General features: G+C 35.6%; 1 protein-coding gene across 1 annotated transcript; it reads left to right on the forward strand.

Annotated features, from left to right (window-relative positions):
- The first annotated feature begins 5,632 nt into the window (after positions 1-5,632).
- LOC147398517 (putative inactive purple acid phosphatase 27) lies at positions 5,633-14,199 on the forward strand. The gene is made up of 12 exons (XM_086447750.1): positions 5,633-6,399; positions 8,043-8,134; positions 8,356-8,428; positions 8,542-8,664; positions 8,861-8,953; positions 9,948-10,077; positions 10,626-10,707; positions 10,799-10,931; positions 11,575-11,780; positions 11,897-12,022; positions 12,594-12,903; positions 13,695-14,199. Exons 1-12 carry the CDS (start codon positions 6,202-6,204, stop codon positions 13,998-14,000), a joined length of 1,872 nt encoding a protein of 623 aa, XP_086303876.1. The 5' UTR covers positions 5,633-6,201; the 3' UTR covers positions 14,001-14,199.

Consider the following 14,199-nt stretch of genomic DNA (forward strand, 5'->3'; position numbering starts at 1 on the left):
AATCCACCGTACTACTTTCAAGTGCCAAAAGGGAATATTATGCTCTTGAGTCTTGTCTCTACTATTGCGGAACTTACTTGGTTCATGTTTATTCTATGCAACATCGGTCTTCATCTCTACACACCTATACCCTATGCTTGCTCTTCACATGACAATCAATCCCATGTTTCATGACAAAACAAAACATGTCAAGATAGACTGAGAAAGTAGTTCTTGGGCTGCTAATAACATGATTTGTCACCTTGTAAAACCAAGTTGCCAACATCTTCACTAAACAAACGTGCATATGTTTACAAGTCGCCACATGCCAATTTCACACCAAGCCAATGCTACACGGGAGGCATCCACAATATCATAACTCGCAAATTCAATTGCTTGCTCAAGAGATCCCACATAATTAGAGCTGCACTTGGTTCTTTTGGGACCAAAATGGAACCAAACCGATATAGGTCGGTTCCACTACATAAGAATCATAATCGAATCAAAATGTCAATAAAACCGAATCAAATCGAACTAAACCAAAGTAAGGTCAATTTGGTTTGGTTTGGTTTTATGGGTTGCTAATATCTTATAAATCTGCTTGGAAACAACATATTTAAAATTAAAAAAAATCAAATAAATAATAAACATGAAATTTCATATTATAAGTCATTATTAATCCATCTAGAAAAAAGTTATTAATTTATCCATAAAAAAGTCATTAGTTTATGTCCTAACTCTTAAAATAATTCCATACTTTAATATATATGGGTCGGGATCCAGAGATGCACAAACAAACTCACATATGCACAAATGACAACACAATCTAACATCCCAAATCTATTTTTTCGTTTAAGTGAATAACATCTCGTTTATTACAGCGCCATCTATGAACTTGTCTTTAATTAGTGCTACTCCCTTGGCAATTTTAAACCTAAAACACAAAAATAGAGGTACGATCTATTCCTCACACCTCTCTTCATTCTTGTAGACTCTCCTCTCCTCCTCTCTGAACTCACTCTTTGACCTCTTGACCTCTTTCAATTTCAAACGAAGCTTATTGATCTTTCAAGACGAAGCACTCTCTCGTTCTCAAACGAAGATCACTGATTTCTCAACCTCACTTATGCTTGAACAAATTCGACCTTTGCTGGCTTACTGATCTCTCCTCCAAAACTAGGTATGATCTCTCCTATCACTCTCCCATTTTTGTGGTTCCATTGTTCATGCTTAATCTTCTTAGCCTTATTAATAATCTCAAATTGGATCTATTTCATGAGGTCCCAACCTTCCATTACAATCTTTTTTTGGAGACCCATATTTGAGAATGTAGATCATGTTAGAACTTGCAGAGGAAGGAAAGTGGAGACGAAAGTCAGATTGTCATTACTGTCGCAAATCGTCGGTGAGTGGAGAAGAACACGAAACTAGTTAGGGTTCCATTTGAAGTCATAGAAGAGAAGAGGAGAGAGGCCAAAATCGCAAGAAAAAACCTTTTCCTTTTTGTTGTTTGTTTGTTTGAGCAAGAGAAAGAACTCTATATTCTGTAATAGTGTTTTAGATTTTAAGTGGTTGAGGAGGATGTAACTAAACAGATAAAAGTTAAAGGAGGGTGGAGTAAAAACATTAAAATTTATCATTTAAACTCAAAACAGATTTGAGTCGTTAGATCGAATGCGATCTAACAGCTGAGATCATCTGTGCGGATGAGAGTGGGTTTATGCGTATTTAGATTCCGACCCTATATATATTTATTTATTATATAAAGGTTCACTTCTTAGTTTGATTTGATTTTATACAAGTCTTCAAGTGAGAACGAACCAAATTTGTCAATTTTCCGTTCTCTTAACATGGAAACAAACCACAACTTTTTCCAAATTGAACCAAACAAATCCAAAGCTGTCAATTTGGTTAAGTTCTCAATTTGAATTGACCAAGTTGTACCACTACTCATAATAAGGCAATCTTTATATTATGTGATTCTTTTTTGTTTGCGTGATTCTTGATTATGTTGTAAGTAAATAATGGATACGTGAGGTTCAAATGGTTTTAATCTCATTTACGTGGGTTTAAGAGTTGTTACCATTCAATGTTTAAGATGTAAATGGACACCATAAAAATAAGTTTTAGAAATTTGTTTTTTGGCTTGTACTGACTCATAACAATGGAAAGGGAAAAAGTCTACCTAAGAACTAGGTAAAGAAGTTTGATTGAGGGATAAGGAAGGTGTCATCAAGTGATAATTACTAAAGAATGGCCATGAGTGAAATAGAAAATTGGATTTTTTTTTTTTTTTGCTGTTATAGTTTTTGAAGTTAAAGGAGTTGAGAGAAGTTAAGAACTAAACAGACTATAATTCAACTTACAATTACTCAAAAGAGAGATGACGAACAAGTTAGAAATGAAAAAGTGGTACTTGCTGGATTTTTTTGGTGGGCTTGGGATTTGAATGCAAATTCATTTGAATTTCACTTTGTTGTATCATTAAGCATTACCATAAGTTCATGTACTTCACTTTAGAGTTATTTTTTGTTGGTTTAGTTCTAGGGACATATTCACAAATTGATATATCCTTGGTGAAACTTAAAACCTTATGGATGAAGATGTATCCATATTAGACTGTTTTTGTTGGCTTAAAGAGTTAGATGTACATCTAGGAAGACCTCAACCTTTGATTCTTAATCCTTTTGAAATATAAAAAAGGTGGTGTACGCTCATTGTCCATGCATGGATTGTTCCCAAGCTTATAAAAGGGAAGATCACCTCATAAAGAGGAATTGATCTCTTCCTCATTAACCATAAAAAGAAAAGAATGTTAAACTAGGAAAATAAAAGTACTTGAAATTTAAATGAAATTGAAACAACTATATTTGAAATTAAATGCTCGTTATGAGCTTATTATGGACTTATAGGGGAGATTACCTCACATGGAGAGGTTACTCTCTACCACCCAAGCCATAGAGATTACATAGTTAGAATTTAAATGAGCTAAAAATTAAAAAATGGGAGAGATAGAAAAGGGATTTGGGCTGTAAAAGTATAGCAAAACATAAATATATTTTTTCCCACCTTAGTTTTCTTCTCTTTTTTCTTTTTCTTTGTTCTTCTTGTTCAAAAAGCTTCTAAGAAGGGTGAAGGTGATTACTTAGACAAAATTTTGAGGCTTAGAAAGGAATTTAGAAACAAAATTGATAGAGTTTGGATTTAAAAAAAAAAAAAAAACCTTGGATTAGGTCTCTATTTATAGGCTCTAGGGAGACCTTGGGGATAAACATGTTCAATTTCCTTAAGTTCTTAATATTTTCAAATAAATTTCAATGAATGACCTCAATTGTCCTCCAACATCTTGTTTTTTATGGTCTTTTACTTTTTCATGATTCTTAACAATCATGATGATCAATGGGTAGGACTGTAAAAATTATAAGGTTCTAAAGAATTATAGGGAAGGGATAAAGTTGTCCAAGTCCTTTGACTTTGGGTCAATCTCTAGAGAATCAATTCTAATGGCATGTAATTTGGGGTTGTGATTTTGAACTTTTATGTCATTACCGCTCGTTAGGCTTCTAACAACCTAAGGATAAAAGTGTAAAAAGCTTAGGGATTCTAAAGGGTTCTAAGGAATGGGCAAAAGAGTCATGGTCCCTAGAATGTGGTTAATTTACAAAGAATTGCATGAAGACCTCTTGATTTGTGGGCAAGATTAAAGGATACAAGAGTAAATCACTTTAATTGAGTCTTAATAAGATGAAGTTAAGAAGGTAATTCTACTCATGTGGAGACCAAAACTTGACAATGAGTCAAGATTAAAAGAAAATGGAGACAGACTAAAAAGTCTATATAGGCAAACTATGAGAGGTTTAATGCAAAGGCATAAAAGAAAAAAAATGAGATTTTTTTCCTAAATAAGTCATTAAGAGAAGGATTAGAGAGTCCTTTCGTTAAGCAAATCTTAGACAATCATGTGCGCTAACAATCTCAATTGAATAGGCCTTGGGTGGGTGTGTTACTGTGCAAATTTGACCATGATGATGACCTACCCAAGGTCTTGATGAGAGATAGTTAGAGTCATGGGTGACTCAAGGCCTTGAGGAAGATTCCTTTAGGCCGTGGTTACCCCATGGCCTAGCCTGATTTTAACCTTTGAAAAATGTTCCTAGGAGAGTTGGGCTCCATTGAAGTGGGCCCACTTGATGAAATGAAAAATTAAATTAGGCTTTACCTTGTTGGATTTCGAGAACTCTTGGATTCGATTTGGACAAATTGGGGTGTCTACACAAATCATGGGCAGTTGTCACAATGAATGGGAAATTTGATACACTCATCTCTTTAAATAGTAGAAGACCGAATCGTTTCAATTCACCGTAGGGAAATGTTCAGCAACAAACATTTTGACTAACATTTTGGCAAAACATTTTTCAAAACATGGGTTAGAGGTTTTGGAATGGGCTGATTTTTGGTGAGGATGATCTCTACGGTGAGGAGATCATCATCACCAAAAATCAGCCCATTCCAAAACTTCTAACCCCATCAAAAATGGTATACAAAAAATTGACGGTCCATGATTTTTCAACTTGTAAACTGGGGCTAGAAGTTTTGGAATGGGCTGATTTTTGTTGAGGATGATCTTCTCACCGCAGAGATCATCCTCACCAAAAATCAGCCCATTCCAAAACCTCTAACCCATGTTTTGCCAAAATGTTTGTTGTTGAACGGGACCCATATATATATATATATATATAGGGTAGCGATCAATGGCAAACTTTTTAGCAAACTTTTTGGCAAAACATTTTTCAAAACATGAGTTAGAGGTTTTGGAATGGGCTGATTTTTGGTGAGGATGATCTCTACGGTGAGGAGATCATCATCACCAAAAATCAGCTCATTCCAAAACTTCTAACCCCATCAAAAGCAGTTTACAAAAAATGGACGGTCCACAATTTTTCAGCTTGTAAACATGGGTTTGAAGTTTTGGAATGGTCTGATTTTTGGTGAGGATGATCTACTCACCGTAAAGATCATCATCACTAAAAATCAGCCCATTCCAAAACCTCTAACTCATGTTTTGAAAAATGTTTTGCCAAAAAGTTTGCTAAAAAGTTGGCCCTTGAACGCCCCCCATATATATATATATATATATATATATATCAACATATGAAGGTTTTTTTTTGTTATAATTAATACACCCTTACCAACAATCAAACTAAGAACATTCCTACGTTAGAGCACACTTTATGATTTATATTACTTAAATCCATACAAAATCATATGTCATCAATCTCAAAGCATGACACCCATTATTTTGGACAGATAAAAATACCAATTGTATAATATAAGAAGGATTTCACAACAATATATGATCTCTTTAAATTAGTATATATATTTTTTTGACTTTTTGCAAATTCAACTAACTTGATTTGATTGTTGAAAGATTAATGATAAAACGACGAGCTAAAACACACGCAGTCTATACGTGATTGACATGGCAAGGGCATAAAGCTGTACATCTTTCTTCTTGTGTATCTAGAAGAAAAAAGATCATGGTTCTATGCCTTTGTCATGTCAACCACGTACAAACCGCGTACGTTTGTCACGACTCTTGTGAAAATTTATTTATCAGACATCACATCGGCATCTCCATATAGATGAAGAAGCAACTAGAAGTTTGATCAAAAGATCACCATCAATTGTAAATTTCGAAGATGTTTGACTTAAAAATTTCCACATGAAGGATCCATTTTCCTTCCTAACTCTTAACCGTTTGTCCTACTCGTTTTTTTTGAATTTTTTTGTTCACCAAGATTGTCCATGATTAAGACATAAACACACGTCTTAACACAAGGGCATTCTTGTAAATTCAACATCCACGTCGCTAACGTCTTTCCCGCGTTTTTACTTTCCTTGAGCCTTAAATGGGAAAACCACATTTGACAGAGCCTGACACAGACAACTTTGACTTCTCACGATGAAGGATGAAGAAGAAGAAGAAGAACAACTAATAATTTGAATTTTATAATTAATATTTATTTTTCTTCAAAATCTACAATAAGACTGCGTTTATAAAGCCGGCTTTGGCCGTTTTGTCTCACTAACCATTTTTGTGCCAATTGGCGAAACTCTGTACCTTCTTCCTCTCTTTGGGTTTGTTTGATTCAACATTTAGTGCCTTTTTGTTTTTAAATTCTTGAGATTTAGTTACGGAAATTCGGGAAAACAATTTGAGAGATGGAGAGGTTTTCGTCTCTGAAGATTTTGTTGTTTCCGTTGCTATTGTTGGTTTTGGATTCTTTAAGTTTTAGTTCTTCAGCTGTTCATCTGAATTTAAGTGATCAGCCTCTGTCGAAGATCATGATCCATAAAGCAGTTTTTGCGCTTCGTGATTCGGCATCTGTTAAAGCATCTCCAGTTGTTCTTGGATTGAAGGTAACAGTTGGTTTTGGTTTGATTAATTGGAGTTTATAGTTTTGGATTGGATTGTTTATGTGGATTTCGAGTCGTTGAACTTCGAATTATCACTTGTTTGATTGTGCATTTTTAATTTAGTTTCAATAAAGTTTTGATTTTTATCTGTGAAGCAGAGGCGGAGCTGGTGGGGGCAATTGCCCCCACAGAACTTTGAGACACCCCTATATTTTCAACTAATTACATGCCCCATTTGTTCCCACTCCTTCACCTCTCTCCCCATTTTCCCCCACACCCTCACCTCCCTCCAATTTTTGCCCCCTCCCTTCAATTTTTTGTTGATGACATTGCCTCTTTACCGGGCCTTCTCATATATTAATTGGAAATGGCCTAAATATCCTTTTCTTCAACCTTAAACCAAAAACCTCTGAATTTCTCCCTAAAACCATTCATTTTCAGGTTCCTCAACTATACAGCTAACCATAATTTGCCTCCACTACAAGAAAATCCTGGCTCCACCCCTATGTGAAGTGTTGTTGTGGTTTTGAATTTTAAGTCTTTAAAAGTTTGTTGTTGGTGATGATGATGATGCTGTTGTCAAGGTGTTTCTGATGTATATATTATTAGGATTCAGGAAGATTTTATGTTTCCATTGATTGGTTTTAGTGTATATATATATATATATATAAATGGTTTTGAAGAATTAATTGATGTTTCTGTTATAGTTTCTTTCTACCTGACAATTGATTCGGATCCTGGTTTTAGAATTTGGACTTGGAGGTCTCTAAGTGATCTTTCCACTGTGAATACCTCAATGACTACCAAAAGCCAATTCAATTCGGCCGGCTTTTCAAAAAACTTAGCTGTGTTGACCTGTTGATTGGTTTTAGTATTTTTTTTTTCATATAAATATAATTGATTTTAAGAATTAAAAGTTTGTAGTCAATGTAAAATGAGATTCTGCGATTATAGTATCTACTAGTCCAGTTTATAACAGAAAAACCAGTAATTATATATGTGTATGTGTGTATCAAATCCATTGGTTGACATAAGCAGATGAATCAGGTGAGAATAATATAATATTTACTAAATGGAAAAGTTGGCTATTATCTGTCTACTAGGCATACTTAATTAATTCAGATCATCCAAATGATGGCCCGTATAGTCTCAAGGTTGAAAATGTCAAATGATCATAATCACCCAACTAACGAATTTTGCTGCGAACTGTTACCTTTAATCTCATTGAAAACCCAAAATAAAGTAAGTACAAGATAGTTAGTGTCATTGTTAGGTGTGGTTCATCGGCTATGGGCAATCAATTAGAGCTTGGGCATTTGTTTCATCTTTCAATAGACTGAACCTAAGTTCTCAATTTCGAGTGTGACCTAATAAGACATTGGAAGTTTGTTTCAAACTGTCTTGGTCTAGAAGGTTCGATTTTATTTCATCTCACCTTAAGATCAAACTTCAAACCATACTGATAAAAAAAAGGGACTTTAGACCATAAGTGATTCAGTGGCGGTCAACCTACACCATGCCTGTGACATGTTTACATGTAATTATGTATGTAAGAGAGCAAGAATTTTACCCATATTTGCAAAATTAATGTCCGAATGATGGGAAGTTATGGAGGTAATGCTGTATGTTTTTGTTTACTTTTGCAGGGAGAAGATACTCAATGGGTAACTGTAGATCTTGAAATCCCTGATCCATCTGGAGATGATTGGGTCGGAGTCTTTTCTCCTGCAAACTTAAAGTAAGGCCAATTTCTACAAATAATTTCTTCAGTTAGTTTTCTTGAAGTTGAACTATGATTGTGTAGAGCGCAAGTTATTGACCAAATATTTTGACCTGTAATTTGCTTAAATTCCACAATATTTGCACCAAATGTGTACACCTAATATCTTGTGGCTGCATATTACAATAGTTTCATTTTATTGTTTTGATAATAAAAAGTAATTCAATTTAATCTTGCAGCTCTTCAATTTGTACCCCAGAAGTTGTTAATTCGACTGTAAAAGCACCATATATATGCTCTGCTCCCATAAAGGTGTGTTTTACTGTAATGCTACTTGCTATATTGGAATTAGAATTAACTTGAGCCGTCTTTTTGGTTTAACTTTATCGACTATATAAGATCAACATGGGCATCTATTTTTTCAGTACCACTATGCGAATTACTCAAATCCAGATTATACAAAGACTGGAAAAGGTTCTCTGAAGTTTGTATTGATCAATCAGCGGGCGGACTTCTCCTTTGCTCTATTTTCAGGGGGGTTGTCAAATGTATGTTCCCAACTCTATTGGCTCTTTTCATGCTTTTGTACGTTTTCTAGTTTTTCGTGAGAATGAAATTAGTTGAAATTTTATTTTCTCACATTAGACCTTTTGCATGATTCCTCCCTTATTGTACTCGGAGATGGTTTACCAGGAATGTGGATGATTCCATGCTTATCACTAATTTTATATTTGGGGTCTGCAGCCAAAACTGGTGGCAGTTTCGAATTATATATCTTTTGCAAATCCAAAGGCACCTGTTTATCCACGTCTTGCTCAAGGGAAGTCTTGGAATGAAGTAAGTTTATTCAAATTGATGTTATTCGTATTTGTTTCTCTGTTTTACATTCTTTTACAATTGGGATGTTTATGTTGCCAGCGAGAATTGTCTTTCTACCATGTTATTTACTTGGGTACTCAAAATGGATGTCTCCTGTTGGACATTTCGTTTCTTTTAAGTAGAGGTTGCGTCCTTGAGGAATCAGGATACTCTCTCTGTTGTACCTTGGTGACATAGCTCGTTTGTTTTCTTCATCAAATTCACTGTTAGAAATCTATCTCATGTTCTCATTATGCTAACCATGAACCATGTTGTTAGGTGTTTAGAGTATCTTATCCTCAGTTTCCTGCTACCAACATATATTTGGATTTTTTTTCTCATCCTTGATTTGAGATGCACAACACATCTCAACTGATAGAGTTGGGTTTGGTTTTAAATCCTTTCTTTATTCTCTTGCCTTGTGTGGTATTCATCAAGGATTGGCACCGGAAATGCTTGTCTGAAATCTGAATGCATCACAGCAGACTTCTCAAGTCTGACTTCTGGTGCACCTTGCCCAAGAAATCCAACCTCAAGGGTTGCCAACTTTTTGAGCATTTAGAGTAGCTGCACATTAGAAGTCCAGCATTTAGATTAGCTGCTCATATCTTGAGGCAACATATCTGGCTTGGATCCAGGTCAAAGATATTTGTACCCACAATTACCAATGTTATCCCTTTGTAACTCAAACACCCCATTTATGTCTTTATCTTAGAAGGAAAGGGAAAGCCCGCATAACAATGGTACTGAGGATGGTACTAAAGATTTCTTTGAGTATAATATTGCATATATTGTATGTAGTATGTACTGACTCCATCACCTGCAACCATTTATTGATGAGGCTCCAAGTGAAGTTTAGAACTTCTTTTAATGCCTGAGGATTTATTTTAGTAACAATTATAGAGTAGCTGATCATTTGGTTGAAGTAGTGTTTCTGTCTTACATGCTCATTTTTTTGTTTTGTTTTTTGTAGATGACAGTAACCTGGACAAGTGGCTACGCTGTAAGTGAGGCCGTTCCTTTAGTAGAGTGGGGCCTGAAGGGTGAATCTCAAACACGCTCACCAGCTGGAACATTGACATTTCATCAAAACAGCATGTGTGGTATGTCTCATTTTAATTCGCTAGTGTCCTTTATTTATTTTAAATAGACGATTCAAGAATGTTAGATTGAAATTTGGGGTATTAAGGAAGGAATTTTTACTTGAACACTATCTTTAGTCTATTTTAACATTTTCCTTATTTCCTATTTTGTACAAGTTACAAATATTTTTAAAATGTACTAACAAAATTTAAATAGTCACCAACTTTGGGATAACCTCTTTAAGACATAAATCAGCTACTTCATTGATTATTCTCAAAAGCCTTTCCTAATCTAATATCTCAAGGCCAATGGTTGCCAGATTGACTCATTTTCTGCTTGAGTTACCATCTAGGTTGATTTTGAGAGACTTTACAGTGAGATAAATTGTGGGTTAGGAGTTATGCCTTTAAAATCTGGGTGTGATGGTCTTCTGCTTTAAATGAAAGAACCACAATAGATTGACTCGTTCCTTCATTGCATGAGATGAGTTGTGAATTTGAATACTGGCTTTGGCTGCTGAAAACCTTTATTTCTTAACACTACAATATTTCTCTCAATGGGCCTGCAGGTGCACCAGCACGAACCGTTGGCTGGCGCGATCCTGGTTACATACATACGAGCTTCTTGAAAGACTTGTGGCCAAACTCTGTGTATGGATCTTGAGAATCCATATTTTTGCATTAGAAAGGTTGAGAAGCTTTAAAGATTATGTTATTAACGGTTTCCTGATGCTTCATTCAGGTACACTTACATGATTGGTCATCGGTTGTTCAATGGTTCATATATTTGGGGCAAGCCTTATTCTTTCAAATCATCCCCTTATCCCGGGCAGGAATCCTTGCAGCGTGTGATCATATTTGGTGACATGGGAAAGGTAATATCAAGAAAAAATTGTAAAAAAGAAATTGTTTCACAATGAGGAAACTTCAATACTTGTTAGATACGGCGTAAGAACCATCTACTAACAACATAGTGAAAAGACATGTGCTAATCCAGTCTTCTATGAAATCTATATAATAAAAGATGACTGTAGGTCGCACCTTTGCTACAGTTATGGGGGATAAATGTCCCATCTAACCTTCATGTGGGGAGCACATTAATCACTTTATTACCTTTCCTCTTCACCCCCCTCAACTTTATTGTCTTTCCTCTCCTCCCCATCCATTTTTTCAGTAATATCCCTCAAATTTTACTATATTTCTTCTTTTTCCCCCTTTTCAATAATACCCGTCTAACTTTACTATCTTTACTCTTTAACCCATTTTATTGTCTTTCCTCTTCTCCCCTTTCTTGATAATACCTCTCCAACGTTATTATTTTTTCATTTTTAGCCCCTTAACCTGAAAGAGAATGCCCATGCCGTACGCACGGGCGAACTCTAATTATTTTATAAAATTAGGGGTTCTAGTTAGATTTCTCCAATCAATATAGCTTTTTGTTTTGGTTTGGTTTCTTTTTTCCGCCCTCTTGGCACATTATATGGAGAACGAGAATGATATCCATCCTACATTTTCCAGGCAGAGCGTGATGGTTCTAATGAGTACAATAATAAGCAGCCAGGATCTCTTAATACGACCGATCAACTCATCAAGGATTTGGACAACATTGACATAGTGTTTCATATTGGAGATCTCACATATGCAGATGGATATCTGTCACAATGGGATCAGTTTACCTCACAAGTGGAACCCATTGCATCAACTGTACCATATATGATCGCAAGGTTTGTGGACTTAGTCATTTTTTTGTTTTTTAAAAAAAGTTAGATAATGTGATACGGGTTATAAATATCTTACTCATGATACTTCCTTGAACTTTTTTTATTTTATTTTCGTGCAGCGGTAATCATGAACGTACCTGGCCAAATTCAGGATCCTTCTATGACTCCAAGGATTCTGGTGGAGAATGTGGTGTGCTAGCTGAGACCATGTTCTATGTTCCTGCTGAGAACAGGGCTAAGTTTTGGTAACCACATAATGTTTCTTCTCTATCAGTTTCAAGGACAAGAATTTAAGGAAAAAAAACATAAGATGTTGGGCCAAACTCAATTGTAGGGTTGCACTAGTAAGGGTAACTTACATGAGGAATACTAGCAATATTTTTGCAAGCAACAACACACATGTTTTCTTTTGAGAGCTGCTATTGGCACCCCAACTTTTATTTAGTACACCCCAATTAAAAATAAAGAAAATAAGTGAATGGTTGAGAATAAGTAAAAGTTGGGTTGCCAATAGAGTCTCTCTCATTTTTTTGTGTGCTAGATTTCTATTTTTTGGGTTTAGGATTTAATATGAGCCTAATCATAATTGTAAACAACTACTGAAATTGTTTGAACCTCCATCTTTGTAATGTTGAGATTTTAATTTGAGCCAAACCTTTGTAACGTTTGAAGGGTGGCGTCTTAATCTTTAAGTTGGATGTCATAAATAATTTAAGAAATTGGGGAGTAATAAGTAAAGGTTGGAGTGCCAGTGGCAACTCTCTTTCTTTTGTGGGTAAGTGTTTGATAGAAAATGACATTTACTTCTTTTTACAGGTATTCAACAGACTATGGTATGTTTCGCTTCTGTGTAGCAGACACTGAACATGATTGGAGAGAGGGTTCTGAACAATACAAGTTCATTGAACATTGCCTTGCATCAGTGGACAGGAAGAAACAGCCTTGGTTAATCTTTACCTCTCATCGTGTCCTTGGCTACTCATCTGACTATTGGTACTCCTTGGCGGGCTCATTTTCGGAGCCCATGGGAAGGGAAAGCATGCAGAAGCTTTGGCAGAAGTACAAAGTCGATATTGCAATTTCTGGTCATGTCCATAACTACGAAAGGACGTGCCCTGTTTATCAGGTATGAATTGATGGTAATTTATGATGTTTTCAGTCTTTTAAGTTTGTATCCAACCCATGGAAGATGAATTACATGCTCTATGCATGCATGCACGTATCTTCATGTTCAATATCTATATACACACACACACACACAAGAGTTTGCCACGTACATGGGCATCCTCTTTGGGGTTAAGAGAGGAAAAATAATGAAATTGGAGGGGTATTATTAAAAAATCTTTGGGGTTAAAAGGGTAAAGGAGGAAAGATAGTAAAATTAGAGGGACATTATTGAGAAGGGAGGGGGGAGGAAAGACAATTAAGTCAAAGGGGGTGAAGAGGAAAAGAAAGGCAATAAAGTGGACCCCACTCCACTGTAGCCGGAGTGGGATGTTTATTCCCCTCCCCACAACACACAAACTGTAGTTGGGGGGGGGGGGGGTGGGATCCATGGTTGACTCAAGATATGACACAAGATCTTAATCATGTAAACACAAAATCTAACTATTGAGATTTTATGTGTATCTCAATAATACATATCCCGATGATACTTATCTTTAAGATAATTTTCAACTGTTAGCTTTTGTGTTTATATAGTCAAGATCTTGTGTCATTTTTGAGTCATAGGAACCCAACTAATATATATTATGGTGGTGATGTTAGATCGACCCCTCATTTAGGGTAACTTTACACATTTTTAAGGACATATAACCCATTTCTACAAGATCTCAATTGTATTAATATCATCTGGTTAAGACCGCAGTACCTTGACAATTTGGAGCTTTATTTTTTAAAATTATGGTGGTGATGCAGAACCAATGTGTGAACACTGAAAGATCTCACTACTCGGGCATTGTCAATGGCACTATCCACATTGTTGCTGGTGGTGGAGGCAGGCAGTTGGTGAAGTTCGGCGATACACAGACCAGTTGGAGTCTTTTCAAAGATTATGACTATGGGTTTGTCAAGATGACTGCATTCAATCAATCATCTCTGTTGTTTGAGTACAAGAAGAGCAGTGACGGAAAGGTTTATGATTCCTTTACCATCGATAGGGACTACAAGGACGTATTGGCATGTGTACCAGACGGTTGTGAACCAACGACCTTGGCTTATTGATTTAAATCTCTCTCAATCATTTAAGAGAAAAATATTTTTTTACTTCAATCCATATGGATGGACGTTCCTCCATTGATGCATTTCTTTTTCAGATATGTAATGTATATTATTATTAGAGTTGTATTGGACTGACCTCAATATTGTACCTCATATCGCACATCCTGACGTGAAAGTGTAGGAAACATATATGTTTTTTGAC

This window comes from Akebia trifoliata, chromosome 7 (assembly GCF_017979445.1).
Source record: "Akebia trifoliata isolate Shusen 1 chromosome 7, ASM1797944v1, whole genome shotgun sequence".
NCBI lineage: Eukaryota > Viridiplantae > Streptophyta > Magnoliopsida > Ranunculales > Lardizabalaceae > Akebia > Akebia trifoliata.

What these genes read in the sequence shown, in the direction of transcription:
- LOC147398517 (XM_086447750.1), top strand. Translation starts at nt 6,202, where the DNA reads ATGGAGAGGTTTTCGTCTCTGAAGATTTTGTTGTTTCCGTTGCTATTG. An exon ending in AAGGGAAGTCTTGGAATGAA is followed by an intron (nt 8,954 to 9,947) that starts GTAAGTTTATTC and finishes TGTTTTTTGTAG; the next exon opens with ATGACAGTAACCTGGACAAG. An exon ending in TCATCAAAACAGCATGTGTG is followed by an intron (nt 10,078 to 10,625) that starts GTATGTCTCATT and finishes ATGGGCCTGCAG; the next exon opens with GTGCACCAGCACGAACCGTT.